This window comes from Helicoverpa armigera, chromosome 13 (assembly GCF_030705265.1).
Source record: "Helicoverpa armigera isolate CAAS_96S chromosome 13, ASM3070526v1, whole genome shotgun sequence".
NCBI classification, from domain to species: Eukaryota; Metazoa; Arthropoda; class Insecta; order Lepidoptera; family Noctuidae; genus Helicoverpa; species Helicoverpa armigera.
The window spans coordinates 255121-273901 of record NC_087132.1 but is presented as its reverse complement, the minus strand read 5'-3'; the positions used below and the strand labels follow the sequence as shown (position 1 = coordinate 273901).

Here is an 18781-nt window from a genome sequence, read left to right as displayed (position 1 = left end):
TACTAGAGAGTACCGGCGACATCAATATCCACTAATCAGCTGTTTAAGTAGTGTTACCAATTATTAACAACTAGCGACCCACCCCAGCCCAGCTTCGCACACACAGGTGCAATGCTATTTACTGGATGTTATTATATATATAAAGCTTTCTCTTCAATCACTCAATCTATAAAAAAAACTGCATCAAAATCACTTAAAAAACTGCATAAAAATGTGTAGTTTTAAAGATTTAAGCGTACATATATAGATAGAGTGATCTAAGGACAGATAAGTCAACTTTGTTTTATACTATGTATTGATTTTCTGTTGAACTATTAATATAGAAGTGAGTTTATTTAAATTATATGCAAAAGACATTTTAATTTATAAAATGTTTAGTCGCACATTACAGAGTAGGTACATGGGCTCCAGTTATGCTGGAGCTGTCTAAAAAAAGATTAACGCTGCTGTATTGGTGATCTTTGGATGTTAGGGCAGCCTAGACGTTCCATAGAATAACCAAATGTTACGAATGAGGGATTTTCTTGTTTCGTTATTGATGCATAGACGTTGATTTTGGTATGTACGTTACTGAAAAGCACGGACCGTCATATCTTATCACTTTAAATCTCAGCCTTACCTTCAATATGTATTATCTATGCTTACCTTTTTCCTTTTTTACCTGTCGTCTAAGTTAACTGTCATTTGTCAAATGTCACTGTCATCGTCTTGACATTTCAAAAATAGACAGATGTGATGTCGGTAAAACAGTTTGCTGGTTCAAGTCGATCAGAATATTCAGATATGGACTGATCATAACTTGCGCAATTTACAAATATTACATAGAAATTGCACTATTTACGGCTTTGTGAATTATCCTCGATATAAAGACCCAATTATAAGTAGTCTCGTAGCTTTAGCTAAAACTTTGTATTAAGACATCGTGTTATATGTCCGCGATAGTTCCTTGTTTCTTCGATTAAAAGTATTACTATCACAGAATACTTCATTAGGATGGCGGCGGCTGTGGCGAATGGTTGTGTAAATGCGAGCGACATAAAGTCTTATAAAAATGTACAGGATTGTAACGGAACAGAAGGGAAGTTACTAAATGGCGAAGTGAAAAACATTACAAATGGCTACACGAAGTCAACAAACACGAGAAATGGTGACGCTGTAAGTAGATATTCATTTATTTTATAACCTGCCAAAAATACTGCCTCGCTGTGTCCCGACACGCCCCATTCAGTCGAATGCACAGGACACTCGAAGGCAGAAAATGTAGCCGACGGTCAGCCTGACCCTCAATGTATGGGTCACTAGGTCATTATGATCAGAAAATAATAATTATTATTTTACCAATATGTAGCTCAGCAACATTCAGTTGTACTTTTTGTAGTGTCCAAACACTTAAATTTGGCTGTAATATTAGTCTACAGTTCTTTTTCATAGATAAACTACTTAACTACCGGTTGTTTACACAAGACTGTAATCAGATGTATTAATAAATGTTATAAATCTCAAGCTGTCATCCCACTTACTGGTAACACCTACTACTGATTTAAAGAACATGACTAATTATAATTCATAAGTTAACATAGGGAAATTATTAAATCTAAAGTTATGTGTATATAAAATAATAAGACTTTATAGGTATATCTTAGGCACCAATGACTGTATTTCGGATGCCATGTTAAACTGTAGGTCCCGACTGTCAGTCTGACACCAGTCTAACCAAGGGGTATTAGGTTGCCCAGGTAACTGGATTGAGGAGGTCAGATAGGGTAGTCGCTCCTTGTAAAGCACTGTTACTCAGCTACATCCAGTTAGACTTGAAGCCGACCCCAACATAGTTGGGAAAAAGGCTTTGAGGATTATATATAAAACTAGCTTTTGCCAGCGGTTTCACCTGCATCCCGTGGGAACTACATCCCGTACCGGGATAAAAAGTAGCCTATAGCCTTCCTCAATAAATGGGCTATCTAACACTGAAATAAATTTTCAAATCGGACCAGTAGTTCCTGAGATAAGCGTGTTCAAACAAACAAACTCTTCAGCTTTATAATATTAGTATAGATAATGTTGAAGGATTTTGAAATATACTAGCTGTTTCCAGTGGTTTCACTCATTTTCCGGGTAACTATAACTTCTCAACATAACTCTTTTCCCTTGTTAATAGTAAATAATAGGAAATACAATTAAACTTGTTTTACCACTTGTAATACATATTGCCAGAATATACATTGTGTGTAGGTTGCACTTACATTACATTCTTTTGATGTTAGGGAATGACAAATTTATAAAATCCTACATTTTAAATTGCAAGTACCACCAGATGACCTAGAGCACAATTCCTTTGTTTTTTTAAGGCGATACCTCGAAATTAAGCAATTTTTTTGTAACGTTAATTTTAATGTAAGAATACTTATTTGAATAATATTTTTTTTATATATATGTGTTTGTTGACTATATTACCTAGATTAATCCGAAGACATAAACATAAAACAAGTAACTTTTCTCGATAGAAAAAAAATCAGAACTTACCTCTAAAAATAACATTTTATGAATTTTATGTCGTAGTCATGTACTTTCTGTCACATTAAAATAATGAAGAATGTAGATAATATCTTATTAAACATTAATCATAAATCAGTTTTTAAAGAAACATAAAATTAAATTTTTTATACATTTTTATTCAGTATGGCGCTTACGTTATTTTTTTTCGAGCAGCTTGCATGTTTCCTCTCTCTATCTATTTACGTTACTATCGCATAGTTCTATCCCTCTCAACCATATACCCAGTTCGCCCGTGAACATCGCAACGAGGTATCGTCTTAATTTACTTACACAACTGACCTGCATCAGGGATGTTAAGCAAAGTAAAATAATAAAATAATTGATCATCAGTTTCAAAGATATTATATTTATTTATATGGATGGCTCCAAAATAGTAGCAGTCTCGCAAGTGACATCAAAATTAATTATCAATGCACATAACTCTAGAATGGTCCTATTACTTACTGGATGATCCCAAATTGCAGCTCAAATACTTCTGATGGATATTACTGAGATGAGCTGCCTTGTATCTTTAGAGCAATAAATATGCTGATTTGGTTGCAAATCACAAAAACGTGTTTGTTTTAGCTGTACCTGTATAAATAAATAAGACTAATGAGATTCTTAATATATAATTGGTAGAATTGCCCACTTGCTGGTTACCCAAGCCGTAGTTAATGCAAGTACTGATGCTCAGGTGTCCTGTGGCCAAATTACTCTTTATGCTCATTTACTGTTTCATAACTAACTTAATGTATGCTGTTCAGCTGTAACCAGTCAGCATAGTTTATGAGCAGCACCATACTAATGAGCAGGTACTGTTGAGCATAATAAAATGAAATAGGAGGGCTCTGGTACGGCAGTACTGCGGTGTTGTTAAACGCGTCATATCGCTGAGTCGAGTGGTTGGTCGTTGCGATCACACCACTTGTTATCAGCACGTGTTGCTATATGGCTAACCTGCGCACGCGGCGCCGCTTGCAGTCTGCTCCACCGAGTTAACAGTTTTCCGAGGTCAAGGCGGTAAAAAAAGCATTTGAGGCCACCATGTTTAATGAACTGTAAGCAATGGATCACTAAGGTTCTCGTACTTAGTATTTTGTGTCATTATCATATTCTGTTTATAGCAACACAATCTGGTGCAAGCTGTGGTGCACTCCTTCCCCGACAGCATACTTAGGTACACTCTCTTTTGCGTCGGGTTACCGACAGCTCCGACAAGAGCACTACCTTTGTGAACCGGGTTATTCATATTGTGGTCTTGCTTTAAACTTGAACTAAGTTCTGTTATCTGAACACTCTTGATAAGTATCTAGGAATGTTACGCGAACATAACTGAGCTAGAGCTATGATTCATCAAATCGTTATAAGCAGGGTACAATGTACACAATTAGTTGTGTTAATTAATTGATGCTGGTTATTACTAAAGTAACTTTCCAAAACAAACGCTAGCTGTTTACATATAAGATAGCTTGTGCGCGCTTTTAGATAACTGTCATGTTAGTCGCTGGTCGGCTCATTCATATTCAGCTATTACTTAGATGAATAGATAATCCCGTACAGAGAAGTGGCGTAGACAGTCCCATTATTCTAACTTTGTAAAAGTTACATTTTGACCGAGTTACCGAATGTTGATTGTAGTTGATTTTAGGCAAATGATACTGTAAGTATGCAATAGGCCTTGGCCGTAGTTATGTAACAGCGACCTCGCGACCCATTAAGCCTGCTTTCATAGAAACTATTATTATAATTCTTTGCAACGGCGGATCCAGGGGGTAGGTCACAAGGTCATGACCCCCCCCTGGGCCAGGTTCAGGACCTAAGAGGCCCAATAATTGAAATAGTTAAACACGATGTTTTATGTTTTTGTTATAAGTATAAGATAATTTTTATTCCGAGTGAATAGGTAGATACCTACATAGTTAAAGGTAGAGTAGTTTTGCTGAAGAATTCGTGCTCGCAACGCTCGCTCTCTATTCTTTACTTACTCTTTATCCGTACCCAAAAGGAGGAAACGGGACCGTGTTACTAAGAATCTGCTGGCCGGGTTGTCTATATTACATGCTGTATCTCATGCAGGGCCTTCTTAACCTATGGTGCAGGGTGTGCGAATAACCCGGGCGCCTCGATATCAGGGGCGCCGCGGGTCGCCCCACCACTAGGAAATTTCGAAGAAATTACACCCTTTCGATAAGGAAGTTCCACATTGTATCATGATACTACCAAAAAAGTCGCCTTCACTGTGTTGGATTGATCATTTTGATTAATTTTAACTTTTAACATCCTCCAAGTGAAAAAATTCTAGCTCGCTACGCTCGCGAGTAAATGACTATGCCTGTACTGTATTTTTTATTGACGTACCGAATCAACGAACACAAATGGCACTCGCTCTAATCACGGTTCCTTTTTATTTGTACGTAATTCCCAGTCTGATTTGTGAGTCTTCAAACAAATAATTTAAAAAAGTTCGCGCTCGCTGCGCTCGCGGCCACTTGTTGCTTTACAGTGTACTTGATCAGGTGCTTTTGTGTCGTACGCTCAAAAAATTTCGCGCTCGCTTCGCTCGCGTATTTATACTTTGCCTCGATAACTGCATAAGTCAGATATAGCAAAACAGAAAAATATTAATGGAGTCCTCAAAAACAAAACAGCCTGCGCTCTTGTTACTTTACAGCGCTTTTTAAAACTTATGAACTTTTTGTGTCCCAAAATTGAAAAATTTGCGCTAATTTTTACAATCACGTTGTCCTGTCTCCACTTTCATAACTTAAATCTGGCCAACAGTTTGAGTCTACAATGATTTGGAAACATTTTTTAAGTCCTTTACCTACCAAAAAAGTGACTTTCGTTCGAACGTTCTTATTTATATTCCTTGTAAAGTACTTCGATCAATATGTACTACTCAAAATCTTTCAATAGATACATAGGTGGCGCTTGGGTGATGATTGCACCCAGGCGCTACATGAGCTAGAGACGGCCCTGATCTCATGAACCCTTACCAATAGTAAGACAATTGAAGTTTTCACAGAAAATGTTTTACTGTTGCTGCAATAAAAAACGTACGCGGCCTTTTCTGCGTACACAATACTTTTCAAACGTTTAGTCTTCAACCTGAAAAAATTCTCGCGCTTGCTATGATCGCGCTTTCTTGTATTTGTGTTGTATATTTGTCATGCAGCAAGAAAGCGTTTTCATCTACTTTTAGTTCTCGAAATGAAAAAAAATTTTCGCGCTCGCTTCGCTCGCGCTTTTTTCAATTTCGCGTCTCCGATTATGTCCAAGAAATTGCGTTCGCTCAGCTCGGACCATTTTCTACATAAAAACACTTTTTTAACCTTAGTCCTCGACCTGAACAAAAATTTTCGCTCTTTGTTTGACACATGTGTGTAGTATATATACGAGAAATTGCGCTCACTCTGCTCGGGGCATTTTCTACATGAAAGCACTTTTCTTAACATTCCTAAAAATGTCGAGGTCGCTACGATCGCGCTTATTGTATTTATACTACTACTTTTAATATTAAAAGAAGTATACGCTACAATATAATGTTTTTTGTGACTTGACCACGACTGTGTGACCCCCCCCTGGCGCCGAAGCTGGATCCGCCCTTGATTCTTTGCTATAGAAACAGAGTGACAATATGCTCATGTCCTCATGCTAATATTAAGTTATAATATAACAAAAGACTACCTGATGACAGCCAATTTGCAGGCATTTTACAACAATGCGCATTGTGTCCTAATGTAACTTGAAATTAATGGTTTAGAAATAAATGGCTCAAAATCTGTTTTCTTTAATCGATAACCACACGAAAGGGCCTAACATGTAATTGGACAACTCCAGACACACGTTGCATTTAGTATGAAAACTGCTAAGTATGTGATCTAATGATAAATTATAACGTAATGAAGGATGAAATATTTTGCTTTACAGAAAAAGTTTGTGGAGGAGGGTGGGGGCGTGCCGAAGATGGACTGGTCTGCGTACGACACGTTCCCGGGCTCCTTCGAGAAGTGCACGCTGCTGACAGCGGTGCTCACGCACGTCGGCCTCTACATCCTCATGTTCCTCGGCTTCGTCAACCAGCTGCTCTTCAAGCCCAAGGTCGCCACAGAGAAGAATAGAGAGGTATGCACATCTACATGATACTACTATCTATTCGATGCCCTCATGCTAACTGCCAAAGTCAACACAACTTCTTAATAAACAAAAATACGGGAGTAAGTCAGAAGAGCAATGAGCCAGTGAAGCATTCGCCAAAAAATAGCCAAATATAAATAAGCATCATGAATGTTGCCGCACTGCGGGACATGTCATCATAGGCTGGGTCGATAGGGGCAGGCCGCACCCGCACCTACGCTTGTCACCAATTTTTTTCCCTCAATACTAATGACAAAACCGTTTGGCTACTGATTACAAAGAGAGATGAATAAATGAAGAATGAGAGAGGATGAGGTAAATAAAACTTGTTACCTCAATATCCTTTTACTTTGGGTAATTGAGCGGAGTTTGAGCAGCTGTGCTAAGGTTGTGTCATTCCTGAATAATTTAGTTAGGATTGAAAATTGGTAGTTCTCCTCCAGTAACCATGGCTAGCCACGTGTAAATAATAAAATGTTAATCGTCATGTTCTTGTGACAAGGTGTAAACGCTCTAGTGGGTCAGGATGGTCGGGCAAGAGGCGACCCGTGTCGGTCAGTCGCGCACCGCCTCAGTGCGTCAGGCAGACGATAGATAAGTTTCTGCCGCCATGGGTGCCGTACTCACGATTATTTCTAGTTTGGTAAGCACATTTTGGCCACCACTACTGACGCCAGTTGTACCAAGCGTTTCACAGCTCGATCCAACAAACCTCAATATTATCTTATGGGATTATTTTATTGGATCAAAACTCGTGGCAATGATAGATTTTCGCATGTTTGTGTTGTTCTGGCTCCACTGAAGCTATCTGGCAGTAGGTCACTCGATACAATTGTTGTTATCAAGTGATAAACTTTATATTAGGCGCGTGAGTCAGCGTTGCATTGTTTCCGTTTCGTACGTAGAGATATCCGCGCAGGTTCGCATTGATAAGAGACAGACAACTCAAACTCATTACCTGTGAAAGATGACTGAGTAAGTAATTAATATTACGATAAAGATGCTCACGAACAGTTACACACGTACTTATCAGCATTAATAAGTGATTACATAGACATCTTTAAGTGGAACTTTTGTAAATAAACGGATTTAGACATAGGTATGTTATGGCCGTATGATTTTACACTAACATATTTAACGCTTAAATTGTATTTAATTTTACTGCAGACATTGTATGTAGGTACAAAGTTTTCACATTAGTTCGCTTTTAGCCGAGAGTGGCCAGTAGTTCTAAATGCGCACACGCATTCATTCCGCCCATATCTGGGAACAATAGAACGATACCTATTAAACACCGCGCCGTAGCCAGAAGGCACAGCTAGGAGCTCGTTGCACATAACTGCTGTATTCTGACAAAATAAGTAGATGTACATTCATAGAATTTTTAATAAGAATTTATTTAGAACAGTTTTTACATTAACAAGAATGTTTGCCTTGGCAACAAGTGTTGGAGGCGGAGTTAGCGCACGCGCCGCTTTCGCTCAGACGCCGCGCACGCGCACCGCGCATGCAGCATATCTCCAACAGCGCGGTGCACACTGGCGGCGGTACATGTCACAGAGCCACCCGCTTGTGGCTTCGTTGACTTTCTCGCCTCATCGAATCATCATCGCAGCATTGAATGGAGCCGCTTTGACCGACTACAGTAACAGCTTGGTGGATAGAATAGCTCTTTAAACGAGATAGACACTACAGCTATTACAATAATGAGGACAAATAGTTCGACGTCAGCGACGAGCCGACCACGCACTGCGCGGACCACACATACTTGTATTCTCATTTGTATACAATATGTAAAGAAAATACCGTCCGTCCCGTGAGGGTATTATTAGGTATCTTATATATGGTCTCGTTTATGTCGAGGACCCAGTCAACAGTAAAAAAAGACTCTTCAAAAAATTTTAATATTATTCAGAAAATTACGAAAATCATATGGCAATACGGTTCAGGGACCATCGCCTTCCGGGTTATGACTTCTTATATTTATATCGTGTATGTATATGTAGTTTTTTAATTCAAATTTACTGTTAATCTACCAGTGGCGAAGGGTGGTTTAATGAAATAGGGAAGCCGCAGCAAAAAAAAACTGGGGGGGGGAGTACTCAGGGATGGGGGGGGAGAGGTAATGGAGGTAATTTCTCAGTCCACCTTTTAGCACTGACTGAGAGACTGATAGTTTGAACATGTTTTCTCGAGGAATTCGGCAGATTATTAATATCTATAAAACTTTATTATCTTTAGTAGGTATGTGTTTCATAAATCCGTCAGGACGTTTCAAATTTTAATATTGACGTATTATTGGTAGGTAATTCACCCGAGCGGCGGCGTGCCCTTAACACGTTTTTATTCTCAAAACTTAACTTTGAAAAATAAGTTCCTACCTAAAGTAAATAATCTGTCGGAAAACAGTCTAAGGGTCGGTTCATATCTAACGGAATATGCGTCGCGTATCATCGGTCGCGTAACGCCAGAACTGACAAATATACGGTAAAACATTCAATCATTCACACCTAACCGATGATGCGTTAGTGCGTCGATCATACATTTATGATACGCTCGACGCATTTTCCGTCAGATATGAACCGACCCTAATGCGATAAATGCTATCCTAGTTAAGTTTTAAAAGTAGGTACACTAAAAAGAAACCTGATGCAAACTGTCTGCGTATCAAAGTAACTCATTTCAACGTAGGTACCTCTATTTTTTTCACTACACACACTGTACTTGTAGGTACTGAGTAGTACTGAGTACCAACCAGGTCACAGTGCGATTGCGGGGATTAGTAGGGAGTAATGATACTGCCAACTACTTATTCCAAATTATGTACTTGGTGAACACAAAAATCATCAATTCCCAAGTAGGGTCATTAAATCGCGGAGAATCTTAACACCGCGATTCAGGATTTGCATAAAAATGCACAACGCCATCTATGTTGACATAATGTAACTAAAACACTTAAACTAACATAAAATATTGTACACACACGAACTATGTTATTTCTAAATGATACACACACTAATAAATTCAATTAAGTAGTACAAAGAACAAATTGTTAATGGTATTATCTAAAACAAAATAAGAAGAATGAGTGAATTTGTCTGATTTGTTTGTTTACATATTTCAGAGTTCTAAGCGCTGTCACTCGGGCGTAGACAGATATAGCTACTCTACTCTTGACGCGTTCTTTCTCGTTCACTCGCGAGTTTTGATTGGCTGGAACCCGCTCCGTGAGCCGGGTTACCGCTCGCCCTTATGCCGCGAACATCGCGCGGCGCGGCGTGGATGACGTCACGCAAGCGTAGTTTTGTATGGAGGAGGAAGCCGCGGCTTGTTTAGTAGGAGCAAAATGTTTCAAGTAATTTATAGACAATTTTTTTACGGTGGTAGGCGTTTTGTTATACCTACATATTTAAATTGTGTGGTTAAATGATTATATTAATGGTACCTATACCTATATTATAACTTATACCTATGCTTCTTTCTTGAAATTCGAAAGGGAAGCCGATGGGAATCGGCTTATAAGGACGCCTCGCCACTGTAATCTACCAATATGCAGGGAGTTGCCCTATATCAGGAGTTAAGTAGTGAGTTTATCGGGCGAGGAGAATAAAATTAACTATTACAATACAATACTTTAATCACGCTCCAGTGCTTTAGAAACCAATCATTGTCGATAATTATGTGAAAATGACACCGAATACGTGGCACACCAACACAATGCCGACCGAGTGTTCTTAAACAAAAGCCACCGGCCGTTATCGCTCGTCCGTGCAGACAGTACGCAGGGTTGCGTCCAGAGCCAAAGGTACAATTCAACAGGCTGTAAAACCTTCTAGGTCATTCGCAAGTGTACCTAAAAGCTTCAAGCTAACTCAAGCAACCACAACTATATCGAAGCGCCCGCGAATATAGTAAAGAATAAACATATTTTTATTTGTTTGTACCGTAATATTAACCGGGAAAAAAATATCTTTCACTGTGGAAAAGCGACACTATTCCCGAGCCTATTTTATCCGGGTACGGGCAAAAAGTCCCCCGGGACGCTGGTGAAACCGCGGCAAAACGGCCAGTGAAGAAAAAAGACGGCAATACATTTATAAAAATGCTTAAAGTGGTCTGTTTACACCTATTGTAATGTAAGTTGTGCCTTTCCCAAAACACTTTCAAAAACACTATAATAAACAGTTAAGCTGACATAGACACGCTCACCTCCGAATATAAAAACATGTTATAATGCAATAACACTATCGAGGATTTTGAATGGCTGCGGTGGCAATATTTATGTGCTGATTACTCAGTATTGCGCAGTCAGCGCTTAGCACAGGGCGTGGGTTTCCAGGAAGTCCCCTTCGTTGAGGAAGGAAATTATTGCTTTGTAATATTTGGCTCGGTATATAGGATAGCAGTACAACAAACAAGCGAATATAAATATCCTTATGCTTGTGAGTTGTGCATTTTATTGCAAACTACGAAAGATACTATGATATATGTACCTATATGTATTGTATCAAGAAGATAATGACTATAATGAGTAAGTAATCTGGCTTCTGGTTTTGTATTATAAAGTCTGAAAACCATGATATCAAAATTAAAAAATCTGACCATTGAGGTCTAAAGTTTACTATGTAGTAGAATGCGAGATGAACATTCTCCTACGTTGTTCGTTAATTTGATCCCACGGCCACTTTTGTTTGGATGCCGTATGTAGTGATTGTTGCTAATGTTGCTTGTAGGTCAATTATCGGACTGTTAACGAGCGCACGCGCACCGGCTGCACCGGCCGCTCTGCCCGTCGACCGACAGGCGCCCGTTCTATTAATTAACCGTTTATGCTCGTTACGGATATATAACTTGAGCTCGACTATACTAAAAGTTCAACATTTGTTTACGTCGTCATTTTATGCTCGCGGCACGTGGTATCATTCGTCCATAAATTGTGAAACTTTATTACGACAGAACACATTAGACTCTAGTCGCCTCGAAGAAAATAATGTATTTTTGTCAACTTATGCAAATGAACTGAACCGGCTAGGTTTAACTAAACTTGTAGACATGTGTGATCTTCATGAAGATTCATGTTTGACCACAGACTTAGCGACAAGACCCTGCGTCACTCAGTGTTTCTGTCGCCACCAGGTACGGTCACGTGACAGTGACAGCAAAAGCTCCGCTTACAACTGTTACACATTCAGCACTCTATGTCCGGAACCCGTTATCTAATCACCCAGTGAATTATGTAGATATCATCGATCGGGGACATCGTGTGTCATCCTATTAAGATCCTTGTCGTTATCAGCTGCAGTTAATAGAATGGGCAATTTCAAATAATGTATAGGATGATGTAGTGGATGGTGCTGGTGGTAGCACCGTGAGGTGTGCTAGGGTAACCAGCAGCGTGACAGAGTCGTGTGGTGCGCAGGGGTACGCGCCGCTGTACGACCCCTTCGAGACGTTCTTCTCGCGCTACGTGTACCGGCGCGTGCGGCACTGCTTCAACCGGCCCATCTGCTCCGCGCCCGGCGCAGAGCTCACGCTCAAGGAGCGCTGCACCGACGACCACAACTGGAGCTTCAGGTACACCACAATACTCACTATATTAACAAACTCTTCTGCAATTAAAACGACCGCCTATGCGAATTTTAGTTTTAAGGGCGTTACGTATGTTTCAAAAGTTTTTTGTAATTTTATTTTATCTATTTATTTATTCCTTTATTTCAGGCAACTAGGGCCCATAAAAGTACAAATACACATATATCATACATATCAATACTTAAAATTATCCATTTTAATATATACAATACTATACATCTATAAAAACTTAAACATAAATTAAAATAAATACAACACAATAACAAATATAATAATGACTGGAATATTAAAATTTCATTAGCACTAAAGGGATTAGCTAAAAATGCATAAGAGTTAGAATACAAACTTGAATTTTGGAGAATTGCTAATAAAGTCCTGTTAAACCTTGTTCTGGACTCATTATTACTGGTAGAAAGTTCGTCGGCGTTTTGAAATGTTTTAGATTTTATTTCCAGAAACCTGACTATGCAATAAAAACTGATTGTTGTACCTAGATAATAGGTTACCTTATAAAATTTATTTACCAAAACTCTCAACATTGTCTACAATCATTATTAGAGACTATTTAGAGAAGCTGAACATTTTTCAAGACGTGTAAAATGTTATATTTTCGTAAATTACTAAATTGTAATTATAGTAGGTAATTATATGTATAACTATTGCCGACTCTTAACTCAATAAACTGAGTTTACACGGAAATAGCTATCAGTACGAATTGCTTCACAAGGCTTCAAGTGAATCTTTTGATTTTATAAAACGCAGTGTCGTAACATCTATTGCATTTGGAAATGAAAAATCTAGACACACGGCAGTGTGTCCGCCAAGTTCGAGCAAAAAAAGCGACACACCGGCCGTGGGTTATATTACACGAACCATTTCGGGCCAAATTCGACCCCCCTATAACTCAAAATCTATTTTATTTACGCATATCAAATTTCTAGTATCTGTTGAGACCCCCTCACTTATCTAAAATACAAAATTTCATTAATATACCTATTGTAGGCCTTGAGATATTGACGTCAGAAAATCGCTATTTTTACTATACACTCACTGACTGACTCACTCATCAAAAACCTAGACCACTTCCAATGGTCGTATTGACTTGAAATTTGGCATGGAGGTAGGTCTTTATGTCAAGGTAAAGGAAAAAATCTGAAAATGGCCAAGTGTGAGTCGGTTTCAAAATAATGAAGGTATTAATACCCCTAAGGAACTAAAACGAACTAAATGTATCTATATTTATATAATATATCTTCGAATGGTCGTACCGATCTGAAATTCGTTACAAAGGTTTGTATTTAGTCAAAGTAAAGTAAAAATCTGAAAACGGCCAAGTGTGAGTCACTTTCGAAAATAACGAATGTGTAACTTTGATCCACGCGAACATAATATATGATAACATGTCATGTCAGTCAGTTGGTAAATCTAGGCCATTTAGTTAATCTAGTTTATTTCTTTGTAAGAAGCATAGTGCATATTCAAAACTTAATAATAAGAAAACAATAAAATAAACAACCTTACAAAAATAAATGAAATCCCACCCAAAACAAAAATGTGAAAGACTGCCAAGTTCGATGAAATGGGAATACTTCGCCTATAAAAGAAGTGAGATCTGAATAAGTACCAAGTTCCATACACATACCTTAGTTAAAAATAGTTACTTTTTAATGATGTTACTTGGCAAGTTTTAATAGAAAAATAAATACTTGATTCATTGCGTTTAGTAGGCTTATAACAAGGTGTGTGAAAACTTGCCAAGTAACATCATTAAAAAGTAACTATTTTTAACTAAGGTATGTGTATGGAACTTGGTACTTATTCAGATCTCACTTCTTTTATAGGCGAAGTATTCCCATTTCATCGAACTTGGCAGTCTTTCACATTTTTGTTTTGGGTGGGATTACCAGTTAAATTAAGCGGTTTGTATATAGTTTTGTCGTTTCACTGTGGCTAGTACGGGGGGCGTGAGTAACGCTGGGTGTGCTATGCAGGTTTACGGGCAAGGAGCAGCGCTGCATCAACCTGGGCTCGTACAACTACCTGGGGTTCGCGGAGGGCGCGGGCGGCGCCACGCACGCCGACGTGGTGGCGGCCACGCGCCGCTACGGCGTCGCCATGTGCTCCGCGCGCGCCGAGCTCGGCTCCACGCCGCTGCACGCCGAGCTCGAGGCCACCACGGCGCAGTTCCTCGGCGTCGAGGTACGTCGCCGCACTCTCCGCCGCGTCGCCGCTGACCGCTCACTCATTGCATCCCTGCGCGGTTCCAGGCGGCCATTGTGGTGGGCATGGGGTTCGGCACCAACACGCTGGGGCTACCCGGCCTGCTGGGCCCCGGCTGCCTGGCGCTGAGCGACGAGAACAACCACGCGTCGCTGATCCTCGGGCTGCGCCTCGCGCGCGCCACCGTGCGCGTGTTCCGACACAACGACGTGCGCCACCTCGAGCAGCTCGCGCGACACGCCATCGCCGAGCGCAAGTGGAGGAAGATCGTCATCGTGAGTGCCGCCCGTCCCGCACCCCGCGCCCCCCGCCCCCGGCCGACGCCCGCTCACTGTAGCGCTTGCAGGTGGTGGAGGGCGTGTACAGCATGGAGGGGTCCATCGTGCCGCTGGCGGCGCTGGTGGCGCTGAAGCGGCGCCTGGGCCTGCAGCTGTACCTGGACGAGGCGCACAGCGTGGGCGCGATGGGCGCGACGGGGCGCGGCGTGACGGAGCACGCGGGCGTGGACCCGCGCGACGTGGACGTGCTCATGGGCACCTTCACCAAGAGCTTCGGCGCCGCCGGCGGGTACATCGCGGGTGAGTGTGGCGCCGCGAGCGACAGGCAGTGGCGCAGGCGGCGGGTACAGCGTGTCGGTTGCAGGGTCGGCGCGGCTGGTGCGCTGGCTGCGGCAGCACGGGCACGCGCACACGTACGCGCAGGCGATGGCGCCGGCGGTGGCTGCGCAGGTGCTGGCGGCGATGCGGGCGCTGGGCACGCCGCGTGGACGCGCTCGCCTCACCGCGCTCAAGGACAACACGCACTACTTCCGCGACCAGTCAGTATACTACACTAAAACCATTCTTTTTATCCTTAATCTACTATTTATCATCAGGCCTTTTGCACTGTCCCATTATTGGGCACAGCCTTCTCCTCCTAAAATGTTTGTTTACTTGAACGTACAAATCTCAGGAATTATTGGTCTGATTTAAAAATTCTTTATAGGCTTTACATGATCACGCTAAGGGTCAATCCCCACTGAAAGAGCAACGGCCGGCAGCGGCCGTAAATGCAAGTGATTGAGCGCGAGCGCAGCGGGCCGCGCGGCGCCGCGCTCTTACATTGTCCGTGCTCTTACGGCCGCTGCCGGCCGCTGCTCTTTCAGTGGGAATTGACCCTAAGCATCGCGCATTACCAAAAGGAATAATGAAGAATGTTTGAAAATAATTAGTATTGTATAATTTCTATTGTTTTACTATAGAGGCCTTCTGCTGTGTGCGCTGCCGGTAACAGATTTATGCCCCTATATATTCTTAAAAAAAAGTCTGCGATAGCATACGTATATACAACATGTAACGTAATTAACGCACACCCTCAAACACCCCAATTAGAATATTATGTCATAATCATAATACACACACTGAATTTTTAATTTAATATGTATATGCATTGTTATTTACTAAATTAGTTATACCAATTCTTGGAGAACTTTTTGGTCATACTACTACGCACGCAAATATCGCGCCGCGCGCCGCTCGACTAGGAAACTACGGAAAAAGCCGACAATACACGAAGTCTTATTACTTTGAGTTACGGTCTGTTTGAATTTGTTTTGACTGTACAGGGTTAATATGACAATAATTTTCGTAGCTTTAATTATTTTTGGGATAAAAAATTACCTATATTAAAAATGATATAAATCGATTCAGTAAACGATTCTGAACAAACTAGTTTCAGGATGTGCGTTAATTAAGTTACATGTTGTATATATACATAAAAGAGTTATGGTTAATTCACTGTAACTCTTTTATATAAATACGCAATATATAATGTTGGTGAGTGTTCAGACTGCAGGCGATGGGCGTGGTGACGTTCGGGCACCGCTCGTCGCCCGTGGCGCCGCTGCTGGTGTACACCTTCAGCAAGATGGCGGCCACCGTGGAGCGGCTCACGGCGCGCGGCGTGGCCACGGTCGGCGTCGGCTTCCCCGCCACGCCGCTCAACAAGGCCCGGATACGGTCAGCACACCATCTATTTCTATATACCTACTCATTCGTATAACTGCTGAACTATTCATATGCAATCATCATACATAGATTTAAAATTCGAGAAAGTACTGTCAATCAATGTCATTTAAAACAGTAAAGACTGCTTCCTTGACATTGCTTACACTTATAGTACACGAGCCGTCTGCCCTGGTTTCGTCCCAGGGAAGTTCACAATGAAATAACATTTTGCAGTTAACTTTACTTGAAATTGCGTAAAACAGATAATTAAAACAAAGGACAATGGGCGATTCCGGTCCAAATTTCCACCACGAACGAGACCCATATAGCTAGATAGCCCGTTAAATATAGAACATTTTTTGTTATAAAAGTAAAAAAAAAAATGCCAGAAAAAAGTTATAGCAAAATCAAATAAAACATTTTATAGATTTTCCAATTTCATGTTTTTACTCATCTTAGTTTTAGATAAAGTGCAGAAATGGAAGTGGAATAAAATAAAAAATAATGTAATAATAAATACCGAAAATTAAGAATACATTTTTGGCTATAACTTTTTTGGCATTGTTTTTTTTGGGTATGATTTTAGCTGTCACCAATTTAACTCATTTTGTGTTTCTTAAATAATAGGGTTTGCCCTCAAAATAGTAGATTTGTCACCAAAATGTAGTCACCAAACAATATAAAATCAATTCCACAATAAATTACCGAAAATCATGGAGATATGGGGTCAAGTACCAAATAAATGTTTTTTTATGTATTATAATAGGTTTGTCCAAATAGTATTTAAGCAAACTAATTTAAAGAGATCACCAATAATTCATATATTATATCACTAGAAAATTTCATGAAGGTCTAAAAATGTAGGGTAGTCGTCATCATCCTTTCAACCAAAAGAGTCTATTACTTAACTGGCCATGTGCCTCCCCCAATGCCCAAGGGTCTTAATTTCCACAGGTTGTATAAATATAAATTTCTAGCTGAATAGTAAATAAAACACTTAATTAAAGTCAAAATAATCAATATTTATTGTTAAAAATAACAATCACTGAATAATCAGCGCTGGTTTGGATTTTGAAGGGCGCCCCCTTTTTCTTTTCTTGCCGATAAGTAAATTTTTTGCTTCTAGTGGGGGGCTAATAAAATGCACCCACAACAATGAACGTAATCGTCGCGAATGAAGTAAACTTGCATCTCGTATGATCGTACCTACAATACAACCAACCTACAACCCATTCGTTGAGGCCCGAAAGCGCGCCAATTTGTCTCCCTTCCCTTCCTCTTCCCTTTGAACATATTTTCATTAAAATTATAAACTGATGTATTAAATTGGTAACGAATACATTATTTTAATAACTGAACACTGACAAAATAACAAATAAAAAGGAGTCGCAATCAGGGATCGATTAATCGATTTATTTGGTGACAGATCTACCATTTTGAGCACCAAGCTATTATTTAAGTAATAAAATTATTATTATAAGAACGAAGTTTATATTCATGTAATGCACTACAATTTTATTGGTAATCCATCTCATATTTTACACATTATATTAACAATAATTTGGTAATTCATACCTGGGAACACTCTTTGTTTATCTGAGAAAGAATATATTTCGTGGCGATAGATCTATTTATTAGGCGATACAACTTGATGACAAATATAAATTTTGGTGATAAAAAATATAGTTCCGTTTTTTTTTTACTTTCTTAGTAAAAGTTACTCTAAATTAAGTGGACTATTTAATTATATAGGTCTCGTTCGTGGTGGACATTTGGATCAAACTTCATACATTCTTGCCCAATCTCATTTCAGGTTGAGTACCTACCTATAATAGGAATAAGTGAATAAGTGTGTAACATTGCGTAGGTTCTGCCTGTCGGCGTCGCACTCGCGCGAGCAGCTGGACGCGTGCCTGGCGGCCGTGCGCGACGTGGTGCAGGAGCTCGGCCTCGCCTACTCGCGCCGCTAGCGCAACGCGGTCCAATACAACTTGTACTCAATAAATTATTATTTTCTCACACTTCTAAACTCTTTCATTGTGCATCGTCACCCGCTTTGTGCCTGCGACGGCTTTACGTCGCCTTGTCAACAAGTTGTACTCATAAGTTCCGTACGCCTCCGGGGTGCCCGCCCCAATATCTAATATCGACACATCATACTGTTAGTACGTAGTAGTGATAGCTTAATTTACGATGTATTTTAAATCGTTATCTATTTTGGTCAGTGCACAGATAGGGACGATACGTTAGGTGTGATATCGGTTCAGCTATCTTGAATACGCACTAAAACGATGAGTATAATATGCTACACC

At 40.2% G+C, this 18781-nt stretch overlaps 1 protein-coding gene across 1 annotated transcript; it reads left to right on the top strand.

Moving 5' to 3' along the window:
* Window positions 1–747: 747 nt before the first annotated feature.
* Window positions 748–18490, top strand: LOC110376869 (serine palmitoyltransferase 2). The gene is made up of 9 exons (XM_021335491.3): window positions 748–1155; window positions 6469–6663; window positions 12095–12249; window positions 14256–14463; window positions 14532–14759; window positions 14831–15062; window positions 15127–15301; window positions 16311–16481; window positions 18337–18490. Exons 1-9 carry the CDS (start codon window positions 994–996, stop codon window positions 18437–18439), a joined length of 1629 nt encoding a protein of 542 aa, XP_021191166.2. The 5' UTR covers window positions 748–993; the 3' UTR covers window positions 18440–18490.
* Window positions 18491–18781: the final 291 nt, after the last annotated feature.